This window comes from Ursus arctos, unplaced genomic scaffold (assembly GCF_023065955.2).
Source record: "Ursus arctos isolate Adak ecotype North America unplaced genomic scaffold, UrsArc2.0 scaffold_20, whole genome shotgun sequence".
NCBI lineage: Eukaryota > Metazoa > Chordata > Mammalia > Carnivora > Ursidae > Ursus > Ursus arctos.
The window spans coordinates 20,957,395-20,976,121 of NW_026622875.1; the positions used below are offsets into that span (position 1 = coordinate 20,957,395).

The 18,727-nt window shown below is 43.0% G+C and overlaps 1 protein-coding gene across 5 annotated transcripts in view; it reads left to right on the plus strand.

Annotated features, from left to right (window-relative positions):
- The first annotated feature begins 13,797 nt into the window (after window positions 1–13,797).
- GK5 (glycerol kinase 5) overlaps window positions 13,798–18,727 on the plus strand; it is a 146,287-nt gene continuing 141,357 nt past the window's right edge. For all 5 annotated transcript variants that reach the window (XM_057316013.1, XM_026497173.4, XM_044383457.3 and 2 more), the window contains exon 1: window positions 13,798–14,080. In XM_057316013.1, coding sequence (XP_057171996.1) covers window positions 13,934–14,080 — 147 coding nt within the window. In that variant the 5' untranslated portion in view covers window positions 13,798–13,933. The remainder of the gene's footprint in view (window positions 14,081–18,727) is intronic.

Genomic DNA, 18,727 nt, shown 5'->3' on the forward strand with positions numbered 1-18,727 from the left:
TAACCAGAAATGTTAAATACAATGGGAAAATGATAAGTTTCATTAGCCCTCCAAAATAATATTTTAATTGTGGGCAAAAGTTTGTCAAGCCATAGTAAGAAAACTAAATTTTAATACTACTAAAAATTAAAAAGAAGCCTCCCTTGGTCATCGTAGTTCTAGACAGGTTTTATTTTATTTTATTTTATTTTATTTTATTTTATTTTATTTTATTTTATTTTGCCTACATTAGGCAAATTTGTATCATAACCAGGAAAATCATAGCCAACATGACCAACTGAGGGATTTTACCTTTCATATACATACCAAATTGTAAACACTCACCAATCAAGGAACAAACGAAAACTAACTCTTAATAAGTATTATTTGAATTCAACCCAGTTAGAAACCACGCAGTTTCTCTACATGGAAAAACAGCCCAAAGAACCTGACCAAGCTTTTCCAAGTGCTAAATGAGTAGATAGAAAACATAGGAACAAGGATAAAATTAGCAGTCTAAGAAAGTGAGTGTGACTAGGTTTTACACCAAAAGCTCTTTTTAAAAAAGGAAAATTTGGGGCACCTGGGTGGCTCAGTAGTTAAGTGTCTGCCTTCGGCCCAGGGAGTGATCCCAGACCCTGGGATCGAGTCCCACATCAGGCTCCTCCGCTGGGAGCCTGCTTCTTCCTCTCCCACTCCCCCTGCTTGTGTTCCCTCCCTCGCTGGCTGTCTCTCTCTCTGTCAAATAAATAAAATCTTTAAAAAAAAAAAAAGGAAAATTTATCTGGGGAATTAAGAGATAAGAAGCAGGGCCAGAATAAACATACTTCTCTCATAGTGAAGATTTTGATCTCAGGAATCAGAATGAACCCTTGTTTCATTTAGCATTTTGGTAATTGATCTGGGTGAGAAAGTTCACAGTGACATATTTAGGTTGTTTGAGGAACCAAAGTGCTGTGTTATAAAAATGTCAGTCCCAGTAGCAGCTCACAGTAGGAAGTCAACTCTGGGAGCTTGCTGTCTAGGTCTGAAAACAGGAAAGGTTTCCAGAAGGGTTCAGCAAAACTCCGAAATTGTTGCTTCCTTCTTTGGTCTATTCAACAAACATTTATTTCACCCCTGCTGTATAGTTGGTGGTCATACTGCGAAGATGAAATAAATGGAGTCCCTGCCCTCAGGAGGGTCTCTATCCAGGGAAAGGAGTGGGTGCTTAAGATTAACGGGGTATAGGTGTCGATAGAAGTGTCTGTAGGGCCGTGTGGTATATACAGCAAAGAGAGTATTCAAATCTATCAGGAAGGGCTTCATAACGAAGGTACAAGTGTGTTGCGCATTTCCCCCCAACTCCGCATTTTAAAGACTTTCAAACCTACAGGAAAGTTGCAAGGCTTGTAGAATGAACATCCACACACCCATCATCCAGGTTTACCGGTTGTTGACATTTTTGCCATTTTATTCTTTCTCCCTTTCTGATCCTTTACCTCAAAATTCTTTTTTTTTTTAATTTTGTTTATTTATTTGACAGAGAGAGACAGCCAGCGAGAGGGGGAACACAAGCAGGGGGAGTGGGAGAGGAAGAAGCAGGCTCCTAGCGGAGGAGCCTGATGTGGGGCTCGATCCCAGAACGCTGGGATCACACCCTGAGCCGAAGGCAGACGCTTAACGACTGTGCCCCCCAGCCGCCCCCTTTACCTCAAAATTCTTAAACATGTATTTCCTGGGAGCAAGGACATTCTCCTACAAAAACACGAATTACCGCAATAAGGAATTTTAACCTATGGATACGCTTCTATAGCTAATATACAGGTCATATTCAAATTCCCCGAATATTATAACTACTTTTTTTTGTCCAATCTAAAATCCAATTAGGATTACGCATTGAATTTAGTTATCGCTTTAATTTACCTTAATCTCAATTAAATTCACAGCTTTTTTCTTTTCCTATCTCTCACAACATTAATATTTCTAAGGTCCAGGCCAGTTGTTAGGCAGAATATCTTTTAGTCTGGATTTGTCCTACTGTTTCCTATCATGTTATGTTTTATGTTATATTAGATTCAGGTTAGACACTTGAGGCAGGAGTCCGACATTGGTGATATTAAGTAGACACTGGCCAACAGTGACAGGTTTGGTTGGGATTTATACTCGGAACAGCTTAAGCAAGGAAATAGACACTTAATAACTGACATTGGTAAGGACGATGCACTGAGTTGATACAGAAGCTCTGTCCACTCCCACTCCCAGTCAAGTCAATAGAAATTCTGGCTAATACTCAACACCAGCAACCAAGAATTAGTTTCTGTATGGTCATGCCTGAAACCAAGAAAAGCAATTCTCAGTGTACTTAAGGTTAGAGTGGGGAGTTGCTGCTACTAGTCAGAAAAGTCACTGATAAGTGAAGCTCGGACCTGTGTGTTGGGAGGTAATCGTCCATGGCATTTCTACATGTCTGTGACAACTTTTAGCTACATTGTAGATTTCAAGGACGCTTGTACGGCAGATAGCCCTGGCAACTGGAGACAGCGTCTCCCTCCGGATCAGAGGGCAGATTTATTTCCCGATGAAGATATTAAAGATAATGCTGACCTCAGGGCAAAGTTTGGGCACGTCTGCCAGCAGCCCCTTTAAAACAGTGCGGGTGTTCCTAAGCTCAGGGCTTCTCAGTTGGGACGCAGACTCACTGCGTGCACAGCGTCGGCCTGGGCCTCAGGGGCAAGAAGAACCAAGGAACATGAAGCTCCTACTGCTTCTGCGCCTGAATCCCTGTGGCTCTTTCTCTGCAGGGGCTGAATATTGGGACATGTGGCGAGCTGACCTTGAGCTCTAGTAGTCCCTGCTGCTTCGGGACTTGACCGCCGACGCTGTGCCTCCCACCAGCAAGTGCAGGGGCTGAATTTCCAGTACTCCTGTTTGGTGGGAACTCTAGCTGGAGAAATTAGCAGAGAAACTCACGTGAAGCTGATGAAATCTTTTAGGGCCTGGCGGAGGCAAACTTGAAACTGCTTTAGAGGAGTGCTTCCCTGACCCACAGCGTAAGGAGTTTCCACTGAAGAGAACCTCGCCAAATATCAATTCGCAGTTTAAGAGGTAACAAATCACAGAAGAAAAGGCACCAGTGGAAGTGTGAGGGAGTGCACATAGCACCTGGGAGCACTCGAGCCCCGAGATGCAGAGCTAATAGGGCAATGTGAAAGAGACTTTAAACAACTATGTTTAAAATGCCCCCATTCCTCAGAGATATGCCAAGTTTGGTTCCAGACCACCGCAATAATATGAATGTCACAATAAAGCAAGTCAAATAAATGTTTTGCTTTCCCAGTGCATATACAAATTATGCTTACACTATCCTGGAGTCTGTTAGGTGTGCAATAATATTATGGCTCAAACAATGTTCAGACCATAATTTTAAAAAGCACTCTATTGTTAAAAAAATGCTAATCATTATCAGAGCTTTCAGTGAGTCATAATCTTTTTGTGGGTGGAGGGTCTTGCCTCAATGTTGATGGCCGCTCACTGATCAGGGTGAGGGCTGGGGGGGGGGCTGTGGCAATTCTTAGAGTAAGACTGATGAGGGAACAGAAGGCAAGCTGAGGACAAAGCAGAAACTGACACCCTGCAACCCCCCCCCCATGGGATGTATGTGACATTCCTCAGGCACTCCTGGCTGCCCTAAAGGACAAAGAAATAGTTAACCTATAGATACCACAATCCCTCAGTTTACAAACGTCTTAGCAGTTTACAAGAACGAAGCATTTCTACCAATAACCTAGCTTCCGGAAGGGAAAGTAGATACAATTAAATGTCCTTATAATCTGCAGCCTCCAGGAAGTGCCCAACTATCTTCATGTGAATGCCTTACTAGAGGGGGTAAACAACCTGAACTTGACAATGGCAAGGCCTCTGGTATCTTGTGAGTCTTCTTTAACATATGAAAGTATTTCTCAACCTCCCTTTTTCCTTACCTTCCCCCAACCCCGTAGTATATAATCAGCCACCCCTCACAACCCGGTGGAGCTGCTCTTTCTGCCCACGGGTCCTGTCCCCGTGCTTTAATAAACCACCAATTTTGCACCAAAGACGCCTCAAGAATTCTTTCTTGGTCGTCGGCTCCGGACTCCACCCCACTGAACCTCACTTGTATTCCGTGACCTCATCAAGACGACAATGAAATTGGCCACATTGATTGACTCTTCCTTTCACAGTTTCTCTGTAGCATTGTGATCCCATTTGATAACATTTTACCCACAGTAGAACTTGTTTCAAAATTGAGAATCACTCCTCTCAAACCCTGTTGCTGCTTTATCAGCTAAGTTTGGACCCAGAAGCAGTGATACTCCAGTAACAGTTAGCTTATCTAGCACACAGAATTTGGTGGGGTTTGTTTAGTTTTGTTTTGCTTAGAGAGGGAGATGCGGGGGGAGGGGCAGAGGGAGAGAGAGAATCTTAAGCAGATTCCACGCCCGGGGTGGAGCCCGACAGGAGGCTCATTCTCATAACCCTGAGATCATGACCTGAATCGGAACTCAAGAGTAGACGGCTTAATCAACTGAGCCACCCAGGCACCCCAGATTGTGTTTTTTAAATGTTTTTCTCCACCTAAAGGAACCAGAACATCTTGGGGAAACGGCTGATTTCAGAACTGGGGTAGAGGAAGTATAAGATGGTCCTGGGACACCTTGCTGGGCCAGGAAAGCAAGGAAGTGCACACATTATAATAGGGCCCTATGGGAAGGACAGAACAGCTAGCTTGAAGAGGCTCCCAATGGCCAAATCTGGGACAATTCAACCCTCAAAATAATTAGAATAAGAATCTGGTTATAATAAGAATCCATAAGTCTACTTTTATATAAACAAATGGGAAGAAGAGAAAATTTTCCTTACCATAGAAAGGCAACTAATAAGTGTGGAATGATAGAATAAAAAAAAAAAAACAACAAACATTTGGCAACCGCCTTAATAATTAAGGCAAGAGTCATCAATGGATGCTAAAATTATTGGGCAAAAGTTTGAAGAATCATAAGATATTTACATAATCTCAAAGTATCTCACCATAGGACATTTCTTAATTACAAAAAAAGTAATAGTAACTACACAATGAGGAAATCTGCTGGCTTCACCTTAACATTGCACCCATTAGACATCACATGGAACCAATAATACCATGTGTCTCCTAATCAAATGCATGGAGAAACAGGCACCTGGGCTGATCCTGTACTTGCAGGAAGCGGAGAACAAACTCCTCCTTAAATTCTGCACACTCAGAACCTTCCCACCCCCGGCTTACTCTAGTCCCAGCCCTGCTGAGAATAGCACAACATTACTTTGGTGCTCCTCTCACCCAAAGTCCATAATCTGAATCTAATCATGAGGAAACATCAGATGAACTCAAAACGAAGGACAAAGGACAATCTACAAAATAACTGGCCTATACTCTTCAAATAGGTCAATGTCACTGAAGACAAAGAAAGATTGAGCAATGGTCCCAAACAAAAGGAGACTAAAAAAACATGACGACTGATTGCAACACATGATCTGGGATTTTCTTTTTCTGTAAGGGACACTATTGTGACAATTGGTGAAATGTGAATAAGATCTCTAGATTAGCTAATAGTATTGCGTATGATGATTATGTAAAAGAATACTTTTTTTCAGAAAATTCTCACTCAGGTATTTAGAAGCAAATAAACATCATGCCTGCAACTTACTTTCAAATGGTTTAGAAAAAAATATGGGTAAATAGATAAATAGAAAAAGATAAACTAAATATGGTAAAATATTAATCTTTGGTAAATCTGGGTAGGATCCCATGTACCAGGGGTTCTTTGTGCTACCTACAACTTTTCTGTAAGTCTGAAATTGTGTCAAAATTATTGTTTTCAGGGGCGCCTGGGTGGCACAGCGGTTAAGCGTCTGCCTTCAGCTCAGGGCGTGATCCCAGCGTTCTGGGATCGAGTCCCACATCAGGCTCCTCCGTTATGAGCCTGCTTCTTCCTCTCCCACTCCCCCTGCTTGTGTTCCCTCTCTCGCTGGCTGTCTCTATCTCTGTCAAATAAATAAACAAAATCTTTAAAAAAAAATTATTGTTTTCAAATCAAATATCTAGTAAGAGTTCCCTAAGAAGAGAACAGAGAGAAGGGGAACAGGTAACATGTACATAGCAGTCCATTTTCCAAAACTGGAAGACCTAGGTCCTAGTCTGAAAGGTCACAGCAGGATGTCCCCAATAGAACAAATCAAAAACTAAAATCAACAATACAAGGAACAACAAGTGTTGGCAAGGATGTGGAGAAAAAGGAACCCTCTTGCACTGTTGGTGGGAATGCAAACTGGTGCAGCCACTGTGGAACACAATATGGAGGTTCCTCAAAAAGCTAAAAATATAGGACGCCTGGGTGACTCAGTCGGTTAAGTGTCTGCCTTTGGCTCAGGTCCTGATCGCAGAGTCCTGGGATCGAGTCCCGCATCGGGCTCCCTGCTCAACATGGATGCAGCTAGAGAGTGTTATGCTAAGTGAGACAGGTCATCTAGAGAAAGACGAATACCATGAGATTTCACTTACATGTGGAATTTAAGAAACAGAACAAATGAGCAATGGAGGAAAAAAAGAAAGACACAGAATAAATAAAAGACAAGGCTACCCCTGGGAAAATCAGAACATGGAATCTGAATAGAAAACATTAGAGCCACCAGAGAGAAAAGACAAAGGACCCCCATAAGACTGAGAATCAGACTAGCCGCAGACTTCTCATTCAAAATGACAATGCTAGAAGCCAATGCAACAATAAGTGCAGAAGGAAAAGAACTGTCCAACAAGTGTTCTTTACCAAGCTGAACTATCTCTTGAGAGTGAGAATATACGATTTTCAGATATTCAAAAACTCAGGAAGACTACTACTTAAAGATCTTTACTGAAAGAACTCCTTACCGCCAGAATCTAAGAAAAAGAAATTGACCTAGAAAGACGGAAATTGAGCTATGAAAAGCAATGCTGAGCTTAATTAGAATAAGAATCTGGTTATAAGTGGATTGATAAGCATGTTGTTAAACTTATATACAGAGAGACCTCAAAGAGCAAGACAGGGACAGAGACAGAGAGATGGGCACATTCCCACCTCAACTCCAGTAAGACGACATTCTGCCATCTTGTTTCAGCTCGTATGTTGTAAACAGATGTTCTTTTTACTATTCAGTGCCACCCTTTTCACATTTGTGCTTTTTGTGGGTGATTTTGTGTTTAAAATGGCTTGTGTGTGCTGAAATGCTCCTAAGCATAAGGCTGTCATGTGCCCTACAAAGAGAATACATGTGTTAGATAAGCTTCATTTAGGCATAAATTACAGTGCTTTGGTTGTAAATTCAATGTCAATAAATCAACAATATATATAGGAAGTAGGGTGTCTTTAAAGAGAATCACACATAAAACAAGGTTATGTATTGATCCATTGACGGAAACGTGACTAGAGGCTGCAGAAACCCAACTCTGTATTGTCTCTAGGAGAAATAGTTCAGTGTTTGCTAACTCAGTGTTGTGATAGCTTTACAGGACATAACAATAATGAGACTTGACTGTATTTTTTTCAGTTAATTTGAAATCTAGTGTTTATTTTTTATGGTTCCTTATCTACTGTCTTTCCAGTGCATTCTGAATTAGATTTTAAGTTTCATCTACTTAACAGTAATAACACATAACATTCCAGAGCTCCAATTTGTGAAATATAGCTTGTAGTCACTAGCTGTATTTCTTTTCTTTCTTTTCTATAGTACAGAGCTCCCAATGAAGGAGGGGGACCTGAGAAGTTTGCCTTCTTCCTTCCTTCCTTCCTTCCTTCCTTCCTTCCTTCCTTCCTTCATGGTTGACACACGATGTTACATTAGTTTCAGGTGTACAGCATAGTGATTCAACAACTCCATACGTTCTGCTAAGCTCACTGCAAGTATAGCTACCATCTGTCATCATGCCGCGTTATTACAGTATCATCGACTATGTTCCCTCCGCTGTGCCTTGTACCCCCATGATTCATTCATTCCATAACTGGATGCCTGTAGCTCCCACCCCCCTTCACCCATTCTGCCCATCTTCTACTACTTCCCTCCCGCCTGCAAACAGCAGTTCTCTGTATTTGTAGTTCTGATTCTGCTTTTTGTTTGCTTATCTCTTTGTTTTGTTTTTTAGATTCCACATAGAAGTGAAATCATATGGTATTTGTCTTTCTCTGTTTGACTTATTTCACTTAGCTTAATACCCTCTAGGTTGTAGTAACTATATTCCAAAGCAGGGTTTTTCCTTCCTTGACGGAATAAAATGTAAACATGCCTACTAAAGTGTCCTCATTGTGAACAATCATATCAAGTAGATTGGATTTACTCAAGTCATATAAATGAACCAAGAACTGTAAGTTATTATGCTTAGCTTTACATATGTCATTTTGTGAAAACCCCTAGGTCAACACAGCTTGCCCGTGCGTCATAGGATTGGGTTCATTTAAACTCAGTTGGGAACCTGTAATTTCTTCTTGAGATGGGTTATATCGGAAGTGACTGAAATCCATCTGCTAAATTCAAGAATTCTAAGTTATGTTTTCAGATGGTGTCACCTTATGCTCATGGTAAGGGATTCAGAGTATTGCGTGCAAAAGGGACTTTCGGGAGTGATGGAAATATTTTCTATCTCGGTGGTGGTGGTTACATAGACATATACATCAAAATTCATAGAACTGTACAGCTCAATAAAGCTGGCTTTTAAAAAAAGGAGAGAATTCTATGGTATTAGGGAAGAAAATAATGACAAAGTGGCTAATATGTGAAAAAAAGTTTCCTTCTTTATTTTGGCCTCTTAGCCAAAAGGCAAAGATAGAAATCTTTATTATTGAAAACTGAGTGGTAATGGTTTATTTCCCACATTTTCTTCTGTAGCACCATTCTTTACTTTGGATTTTTCATTGCCTTATATGAAAATTCTAAATTTTTCCTCAAAAAACAAAGTTTTATTTATATCTATGAATGCAAAAAAAAGCTTTTAGTCATTCTCTAATGTGGTTTTGGATCTTAACTCACAGAACTCATTCACTCGAGATTCGATAATGTCCATAGTTGAATAAAAGACTTCTGACCATGATTGAAACAGGATGATTGAGGGGCACCTGGGTGGCTCAGATGGTTAAGTGTCTGCCTTCAGCTCAGGTCATGATCTCAGGGTCCTGGGATATAAGCCCACATCGGGCTCCCTGCTCAACAGGGAGTCTCCTTTTTCCTCTCCCTTCGCCCCTTCCCCCCTCCCCCACCCCCACCTTGTGCTCTCTGCTTTCTCTCGTGCTCTCTCTCAAATAAATAAATAGAAGCTTAAAAAAAGAAAAAAAAGAAACAGGATGATTGAGATCAGAAGGGGAGGTAGAATTCTCCCATTAAACAAAGCCCTCTCTTTAGAACTTTCTAGCCTCTGGGTGGTTATAAATATAAAAGGCATGTTCACAAACCTGCACATTATATGGCTCCTTCCCTTCCCACAACATATACAGATAGGTAAATGAACGAAAAGATTTCCTGCCACTTAATACACTTCAGGTGTGGAGAACCTAAAAGTTGGAGGAAGGGTCTGCTCATGTTTCTGACATGGGATGCCTCTTAAGGACGGGAGATAGGCAGATACCTGGGCAGGTATGGCAGGTGTGACTATGGTTTCCTTTAGATCAGATGGTAACCCACTCTTCCTTCCTTCCTTCCTTCCTTCCTTCCTTCCTTCCTTCCTTCCTCTCCCTTTTCTCTTTCTTTCTTTTCTCTTTCTTTTCCTCCCTTCCTTCCTTCCTTCCTTCCTTCCTTCCTAAGATTTTATTTATTTATTCATCAGAGAGAGAGAGAGCATCTGTGCACAAGCAGAGGGAGCAGCAGGCAGAGGGAGAAACAGACTCCCTGCTGAGAAAGGAGCCTGATGCAGGACTTGATCCCAGTATCCTGGGGTCATGACAGAGCTGAGGGCAGACCCTTAACCAACTGAGCCACCCAGGTGTCCCAGCTCGTAACCCTTTCTGAGACTCCCAGCAGCTCAGCCATGAAAAGAGACCATGGGTTTAGCCAGACCGTGGACCTATTCAGTTCCCTCTCTGAAGGCCTCCATACAACATGGCAACAATGCTGTGGGGTTTGTACAGACATATCAGGTGGAGGATAAGTTCTCATTGCCGACTTCTGGAAATAGCTGGTATTTCAAGTGCACTGATGAATCAGCTATATGGGGGGGGGGGAGTCCTGCTTTCATGACAGACTGACTGTGCAACCTCACGGTGACCCTTAGTGGGTTCTGGAGATAATTAAGTGAGAGAACATATAAGACTATACATATAAGAACAATTGCAGTGATTGGCAGAACAGTTACTCATGTGACTTCTCTCTGTCTGACAGATAGAAAATTCATATTTTCCTTTATGCTTTGTTTGCAAGGAAGCAGGTAACTAAGGTTTTGTCTGTTTATTTGGGTTCTGAAGCAACTTCCTCTAGTCTGGGTTGTTTTAGGTAGCTAGTCTTCCTTTCAATTTCTGATTCTCCCCTTGATTTTGGTGGGGTCCAAAGTCTTTTATTTTCAGATCTTGATGGGCATCAGGCCCAAGAATTTGAAGTTCTTGGTTTGCATTCCTTCTGGTTTGGCTGCTTCAGGGTGTGAATGGGCTTTAACAGCAAGGCAGGCAAGGACCTCAACCAACACTGGTGGGGTATGGGTAGGCTTTGATTAATGTGGACCCAACAAGGGATGCCAGCGCTTACCACCATAACCACTCAGACTGTGTAGGCAGGACAGACTCGATCTCAGCTGTCAGATTCAAGGGGTTCAGATCAGTGAGTCAGGGTTGTGGTACTTAGAGAGGATGCATGGCAGCATTCTGGACTGCCACATGGGGGTCCAGAAGAGTGAGTCCAGGCATTGAGAAAGAGGGAATTTCCGAGGATGATACAAGGGTCAGGACAACTATGGTTTTGTGGGAGCCGAAGCTTGTGTAATTTGGGGGGCCTACTTAAAGAATAAAATACAAAAATACTTGACTTTTGCAAGTGCTGTAAAGCATGGGACTCTGGAAAGTTTGCTAGGGCTCTTCTCAGGATCTTGGCAGGGACCCATGCAAGTGAGGAACAGGAAGCTAAGTTTCAGTAACTTCATGGTACATTACCTCCGTCCACAGTGGTGTTTAGGCTAGGGCTCTGGACATAGTCAGGAGTGAATACAGATCCGGAAACTGAGGCAGGAGTCCAAACAAATTAGGCTGGGCTCATAAAATAAGGGTTAAAAAAAGGAGGTGGCTTGATATTCATGTAGGTGTCCAGGGCTCAGTTCCAAATAGCAGACTTAGCACAGCCAGCACAATCCACACCTTCCTACACATTAGAAGGTCTGCGTATGACAACATGACCAGAGTCATGCAAGGACTTGGAAGGGCTCACCGCTCCATGTGTCTTGTGGCCAAGTCACACAGATGAGTCTGACAGGGATTTGCATGTACTAATTTATTTGTTTGTTCATTCAGTCATTGAGCAATTACTTTGTGTGTCTTGGAGGAAAAAAGAGTCCCCATCTCTGTCCTCAAGGAGCTCATGTCTAGAAGCGGTGACTGACACCTACACATGAAGTAGCCAGTGTCCCAAAGAAAATTACCTATGGACCCCAAAAGCCTATGAGTAGTGAGGACTGTCCTGGTTTTTGCATTTCAAATCCTGTGTTTTAAGAGAAACTCCCCAGCTGGGGCACCTGGGTGACTCAGTTGATTAAGTGTCTGGCTTTGGCTCAGGTCATGATCCTGGGGTTCTGGGATCGAGCCCCACATCAGGCTCCCTGCTCGGTAGGGAGTCTGCTTCTCCCTCTCCCTCTGCCTGCAGCTGCCCCTGCTTGTGTTCTTTCTCTGTCAAATAAATAATCTTTAAAAAAAAAAAAAAGAAACTCCCAAGTTTAGGGCAAACTGGAACAATTGGTCACCCTACCAAGGACGGACCATGACTAGTTTTCTTGGAGGCGGGAAGGCATTGAGGTTTCTGGGTTCAGCCCTGAAGCACCATTCATTTCCCAATAGGGTATGGTGGCCCTGCCGTAATTTCTGACCTAGGCTTGAGGAATTGGATCCAAGTTCTTGGGAATGGGCAAGGTTGGTACAAAGAGTTGTAACCCTGGGCTCTACTGTAAGAGAAGAAAGCGTTAGGAGATAGTGGTGGGCAAGAGCCTGGGAGAGCAGCCTCATGGGCCACCTCTGAGGCCAAGCCCAGAATGTGAGGAGGTGAGGAGCTAGATGAAGACCAAGCCTACCAGGCGATGGAGCTCAGAGCAGCAGTGGCCTCCAAATCAAGAACAATGGACTGACCCTCTAGCAAAGGGACCCTCAGAGTTTGTGAGCCCTGTGCCTTGGGGCTCACATGCTACTTATCGTCAATGGAGAGCAGGGTAAGAGATGCCAGCAGAGAACAATGAACATCAGAGAAACACAGTATCCCTTTGTTGCCCAGCCTTCTCCTCGGCAATAGTCTGTCCAGGTTAGGGAAATCAGCTCTGGATTTTTAACCTGAGATCTTCATGTTTAGAGTAGTCCATACCCAACACCTGAAATTACATGCCAAATTTTGTTTATATAAGCATATTCTCAGAAGACAGCATCCATCAGGGTCTCAAAGCTGTTCAAAATAGGAAACAGATTAAGAAACACTAGACTAAGTGGTTGCTGAAGTCCTTCTTGTTTTCACATTCTTTGATCCTTTGATAATACTCAAGGTAATTGATTTGAATTCATAAAAAGGATCACAAAGGAAGTGTCAGGATCCAGGAAACCCAAGAACTATCACTTTGAGAAATATGCTAAATATTAATATCAGGGAATTCAAAACAGCTTTCTCTGTTGTGAATGGAGACCTGTGAGAGTTGATTTTATGTCAGCTTGGCTAGGCTCATGGGCACACTGTACGGGTGCCCAGTTGTCTGGTCAAACATCAATCTAGGTGTTGTTGTGAGGTATTTTTTAGATGTGATTAACATTTAAATCAACAGACTTTGAGTAAAGCAAACTGCCCTTCATAATGTTGGTGGGTCTCATCCAATCAGTTGAAGGCCATAAGAACAAAGACTGAGGTTTCCCAAATGAGAAAGGATTCTCCAGACTGCAACACAGGAACCCTGCCTGGGTTTCTAGCTTGCTGTCCTGTAGAATTCAGACTCAAGACTGTAACATCAACTCTTAACCTGAATTCTTAGCCTTTTAGCCTGTCCTACAGATTTCTGGAACTTTCCACCCATACAAGCATGTCAGCCATTTCTCAAAATCTTAAATCTCTTTCTCTTTCTCCCTCTCCATTCTTTTGGGTCTGTTTCTCTGGGAAACTCTGACCAGTATACAACCCATTAGTCATTGATTTTGTTATAATACTGGGGATTAACATATGACTCACCAAAATGCTGAATTTAACCACTGGTGAAAGCAATCCTGAGGCCATTTGGAATAAATGAGTACTATTGGACAGGAACAAGGTACAGAGAGAAAAGAATATATCCTCGTGGGTGTATATCCCAAGCTGCCAGTACTATGGCCAAAGAGCCCACCCAGTTTGGGGGGAGGGGGGGACTCTGTTTATTAATATATACTTTAGGATGCATTTCTAATTTATCTTCAGGTCACTTTATTTTTCTTAGTAGATATTCATAAATGTCACTATGACTAAAAGAAACACAGGCACCGCCTCTGGGAACTCGCTCACCTCCAAGCTCCCCACGCGGCCGCCAACTCCCAGCGCGCCGGGAAAGGATTTCTGCGCAGCCGTGACGTCACGGCGTCGGGGCGGGCCCCGCGACAGAGGCGGGGCCGCTGCCCGGATCTCGCGGAGGGGCGGGCCGGGGGCGGCGGCCCCGCGGGGCGCGCTCGGCTCCTGAGGTGCGGGCCTTTATAGACGCGCCCTCTCGGCAGGCGGTTGTTGCGGAGAGGCTTGCGGGCTCGGAATGTCGGGGGTGCGCGCGGTCCAGGAGCAGAGCACGGCGGGCGCGTCTCCCGCGGGCTTCGTGTTGGGGCTGGACGTGGGCAGCTCAGTGATCCGCTGCCACGTCTATGACCACGCGACGCGGATCTGCGGCTCCAGCGCGCAGAAGGTGACCGGGGAGCGGGCCGTGGGTCAGGGTCGCACAGAGCACCCGGGATCTAGTCGCGGGGAGGCGAGCGGGCGGGTCCGCGGCTTGCGGCCAGCATGCAGCCACCTGCAACACCAGCGGGCCCTCGGTCCTGATCGGCGGGCGGGGAGCGGCCAGATCAGTGAATTACCTCCCCCGGCAGGGCTGAAACATGCGCGCCTTTCTTGTCCCGGCTGAGGGCAGGAGGGGCCCGGTTTGTGACCAGGGGTCCTTCGCTCGCTTCTAGCACCTCGGGATTCGCCTTTCCTGGGTGGGACTTCGGAGACTCCCAGGGCAGGGCAGAGCACGCCGCCCTTATCCAACCAGAAGGTGCTTTGTGACTTGCTAGGTTTTTCCCACTTCCTCGATAGACTTCCAACCGCGTCTTTATTTACATTTAAATTTTTCGGATCTTGATAGAATTTATTGTCCAGTCTTCAGTTATCATTATTAACTGCTTCGCAGAGTGCTGGTTCCTCACCTGAGCGTAACTGATTTTCATGGATATGGGAGGAATTGGACAAGTTTTGAAGGCTGTATTGTCATTACCTTTCTCTTTTCCACTTTGAGCATTGATAAAAATACATTTTTCTGGTTTGAGAAACCTACCAAATCCTTACTTGTTATTAGTAAAGTAACCAAGAGATTCATGCTCTTCTGTTCTTGTTTTAATGAAGTGTTGATTTCTGCGAGCGCACCAAAAATAATGTTGATTGAATATGGTGTTTTTACCCTTCTTTCCAGTATCAACATCTTTTTATGTTAGCAGTGTTAGGAGCCATTGGTTACCTAAACCATTCCCAGCAGCACCGGACTCAACCGTTTGCTCAGTTCTCACCCTTTTTTCCAACCCCTTAAAAGTGTTTTTCAACCGTAGCAGTTGCCCAGGGGCAGATCTAGCCAAGTGACTGCTTTGAGAAAGGGGAGTTTCATTTCATTCTGGTTTCTGGACCAGAGCAGTGAGCTGGATGGAACTAAGCAGCTCTCTGGGCCCTTCTCTGGCTACCTGTGCAGAAACACTGCTCACCCACCCTGCACACACCATCCCTCCCCCAACCTGAAAGAACACTGTCCTTCAGCGACTGTGTGCGTCTTATCTTTTTATGAGTCGTTATCACAACACGATGATACTTTTCACACAGTCTTCCTCATAATTCTAGACACAAAGTACTTTTGTTTTAAGCAGTGATTTTTTTTTTAATTGAAATATTTGCAACCAAAGGGAGACATGGATTGTCAGAAAATACAAAGTTTCAGTTGCTGTGTAATTTGGGGCAAATGGTTAGTTTTTTGGAAATGAGGTAGGAATCTAAAAGATGAATCAAAATTGCTGTGAGTAGCGGACTAGAATGGTTTGCTCAGACTCTCAACCATGAAGTGTCTGGAAAGACGTATGAGTTAGTAAAAGTACAAAAAGTCCCTGCCCTCAAAGGATGAAACACTTAGATTAAGGAGTTTATAGCGATGGCTCTTCAACTGTGGTAAGAGTTCATAGCAGTGCTTCTTTTTTTTTAAGATTTTATTTATTTGTCAGAGAGAGCACAAGCACGGGGAACAGCAGGCAGAGCAGGCAGAGGGAGAAGCAGCCTCCCTGCTGAGCAAGGAGCCCGGCATGGGACTCCATGCCAGGACCCCAGGATCATGACCTGAGCCAAAGGCAGATGCTTAACGGACTGAGCCACCCAGGTGTCCCATATACAGTGCTTCTTAAAGTGTAGCTCCTGGGCACCTGGGGTAGAGATGAAGAAATTAAGGTTTAGAAACTTGTAGAGCAGTTTCTTAGAGTAGTTTGATGTCTGTTGATCTTAATAATGAAACGTTTGGGATTTTATTTTGTATGTGATTTTTTCCTAGAAAATTATTTTAATTGTGTCTTAAAAATTGTTGGTTCATAACAAATTAGAAATTAGAAAAGAGGGGCGCCTGGGTAGCGCAGTCGTTAAAGCGTCTGCCTTCGGCTCAGGGCGTGATCCCGGCGTTCTGGGATCGAGTCCCACATCGGGCTCCTCTGCTGGGAGCCTGCTTCTTCCTCTCTCACTCGCCTGCTGTGTTCCCTCTCTCGCTGGCTGTCTCTCTGTCACATAAATAAATAAAATCTTAAAAAAAAAAAAAAAAGAAATTAGCAAAGAACAATCGGAAATTGGTCATTGACTTCAGATAGGTGGAGTTCTTTGAGAAAAAGGCTCTTGTTGGCCTGCATTGCTACTTAGCACCTAGTTTATTACCTCATGGGTACAGAAGAAATCACTGACTTGCATTTAATCAAAGTATTAGGAATTTCGATTTGCTTCATGAGACGGGATTGGACACAGAACTTTTGTTTATTTTCTCAAGCGAAAATCACGCCTCTGCTAATATGATGATAAGGCTATATATAATAGAAACCCAAAACCTCTTAGTATAGGATTTGACGGATACTGCCATGTAAATAGCTTAGAAGAGAGACAGAGAAAGAAAAAGTGAAGAGATCATCCTTACAGATAAGAACATAATAGACTTTTAATTAAAATTGAAATCCCAAACATGAACCTTTATGTTAGGAAGCTAGTACTAGGCCTCTCAGGAGACCAGTTTTATTTCTTGTGGTATTCATATTTTAACAGCAGAGATACATTTTTAGGCTTTTTCTATATTTTGTGTATTTTATTAGATTTTTTATAATTCCTATTTTTAAAAAATCTTTGTATAGATTCTTAAATATTGGTGTCATATACTAGAATAGTATTCATATTTGAAAATCCACATGTCAGTATTTGATGTTTCTAGTTTTAAGGAGAAAGTTTATCATGTTCCCTATTGGAACGTCATGCTATATAAGAAACGATGAAGGATAATAACATCTTGGTTGGAAGAACAGGACAGAAAGACCAGTCCAAAGAAAACAGTATAATCTGTACTACTGTGTACCCTTCCAGACAGTCTTGAAAAATTCTGGTTATTTGTTGTCTTTTTTTTGTTGTTGTTCAGATTTTATTTATTTATTTGACAGAGAGAGACAGCCAGCGAGAGAGGGAACACAAGCAGGGGGAGTGGGAGAGGAAAAAGCAGGCTCCTAGTGGAGGAGCCTGATTTGGGGCTCGATCCCTGAACGCTGGGATCACGCCCTGAGCCGAAGGCAGACGCTTAACAACTGTGCCACCCAGGCGCCCCTATTGTCTTTTGTTTTGTTTGTAATCAGCAAAACAAATCACCTTCTTAGCTTTGGTTATCCTCTTGTCTAATATCGGTTTGGTCTTCCTTCCAGACAGGAGATTTCACTATCGTGACATGTCTGGGGATAGTGGGGGGAATGGGGGGACTGACCCTGGAGTGCCACCTTCAAGTCTAAAGGGTTGTAGTTTTGATGCAATGATATCCACATTGAGTTTTTTTGGGATGAGGAAGTGTTTATTGCAGTTGAGGCACTCATCTGTAGTCATGAAAGTCTTGCATAGAAAAAACAAATATTATTTATAGAAGGGGAATAGATTTTAAGTCTGTATCTGAGAACTCACCAGGGAGTAGTAGATTCTCTTTTCATGTCAGAGCTTGTCACCCTCATGCTCCCCCCCATAGTCGCTGTTTCTCAGCATTCCTTTGCTTTCTTTATTTTGATCTTTTCTTACATGTTAGATCTTTGGTTGGTTTTCCGTTGTACCTATTTTCAATAACACTCAGTAGTCTTACCCTACTCAGCTGTATCTGGTATTTGCAAAAAAAGCACTCTCTGGTTCAGTCCCTTTGGAGAGTAAACCTTTTACCTTCTGCCTGGTTAGGGAGGGACAGTGATCTGTCTGGAGGACTGGATTGGGGATCGTTATAAAGACTTTGAACCAGTCTTGCGTTCAGCCCCATCTGGCATCCCAATCTTTGGAGATGCCTCTAACTTTCAGGGCTTTACGATAGAATCTCTGCCAGGGCTTGAGCAAAGACGTGGTGTCATCGGAGCAGGGAGTGAAGTATCAGGTTTCTCCTCTGTTTAGCCATGTGGCACCAACCAACTCACTGTTCACATTAAAAACATTTGTTAAAACCTGGTCTGACCCTGTTTGCTCTCTTAGCATTGTCTTTCTGCATAAACCTTTTTAATGTTCTTATTTTAATGGAATCTTGAGAGGACTTGAAGATAAGATATGTAGGTTTAAGCCATCTTGTTAAACTGAAGCCATGGCTTCTTTTTATTTTATGTTTTAAATTAACGTACAGTAAAATTGCCTTTTTGGTGAATAAGTTCTGTGATTTTTAGCCCATGTAGGAAAACTCCCTCGTGCTAGCCCTTTGTAGTGTTACTCTTCCCACACCTAACACTGATCAGTTTTCCATGTCCATAGTTTTGTCTTTTTGAGAATGTCCTATAAGTGGAACGATACAGTCAGTAGCCTTTGCAGACTGGCTTTTTGCGGCATAATGCCTTTGAGATTTGTCCATATTATGTATATCAGTAGTTCATTCCTCTTTAGTAGTAATCCATTAGACGAATGTGCCACATTCATTCACCATTTGAAGTACATTTGGGTTGTATCCATGTTTCCGGTGATTGTGACTAGGGCTGCTATAAACATTTGTGTACAGATTTTAATGTGAACCTAAGTTTCTTTTTCTCTAGAATAAATACCTAGGAGTGTTATTGTTCGGTCATATATAGTAAGT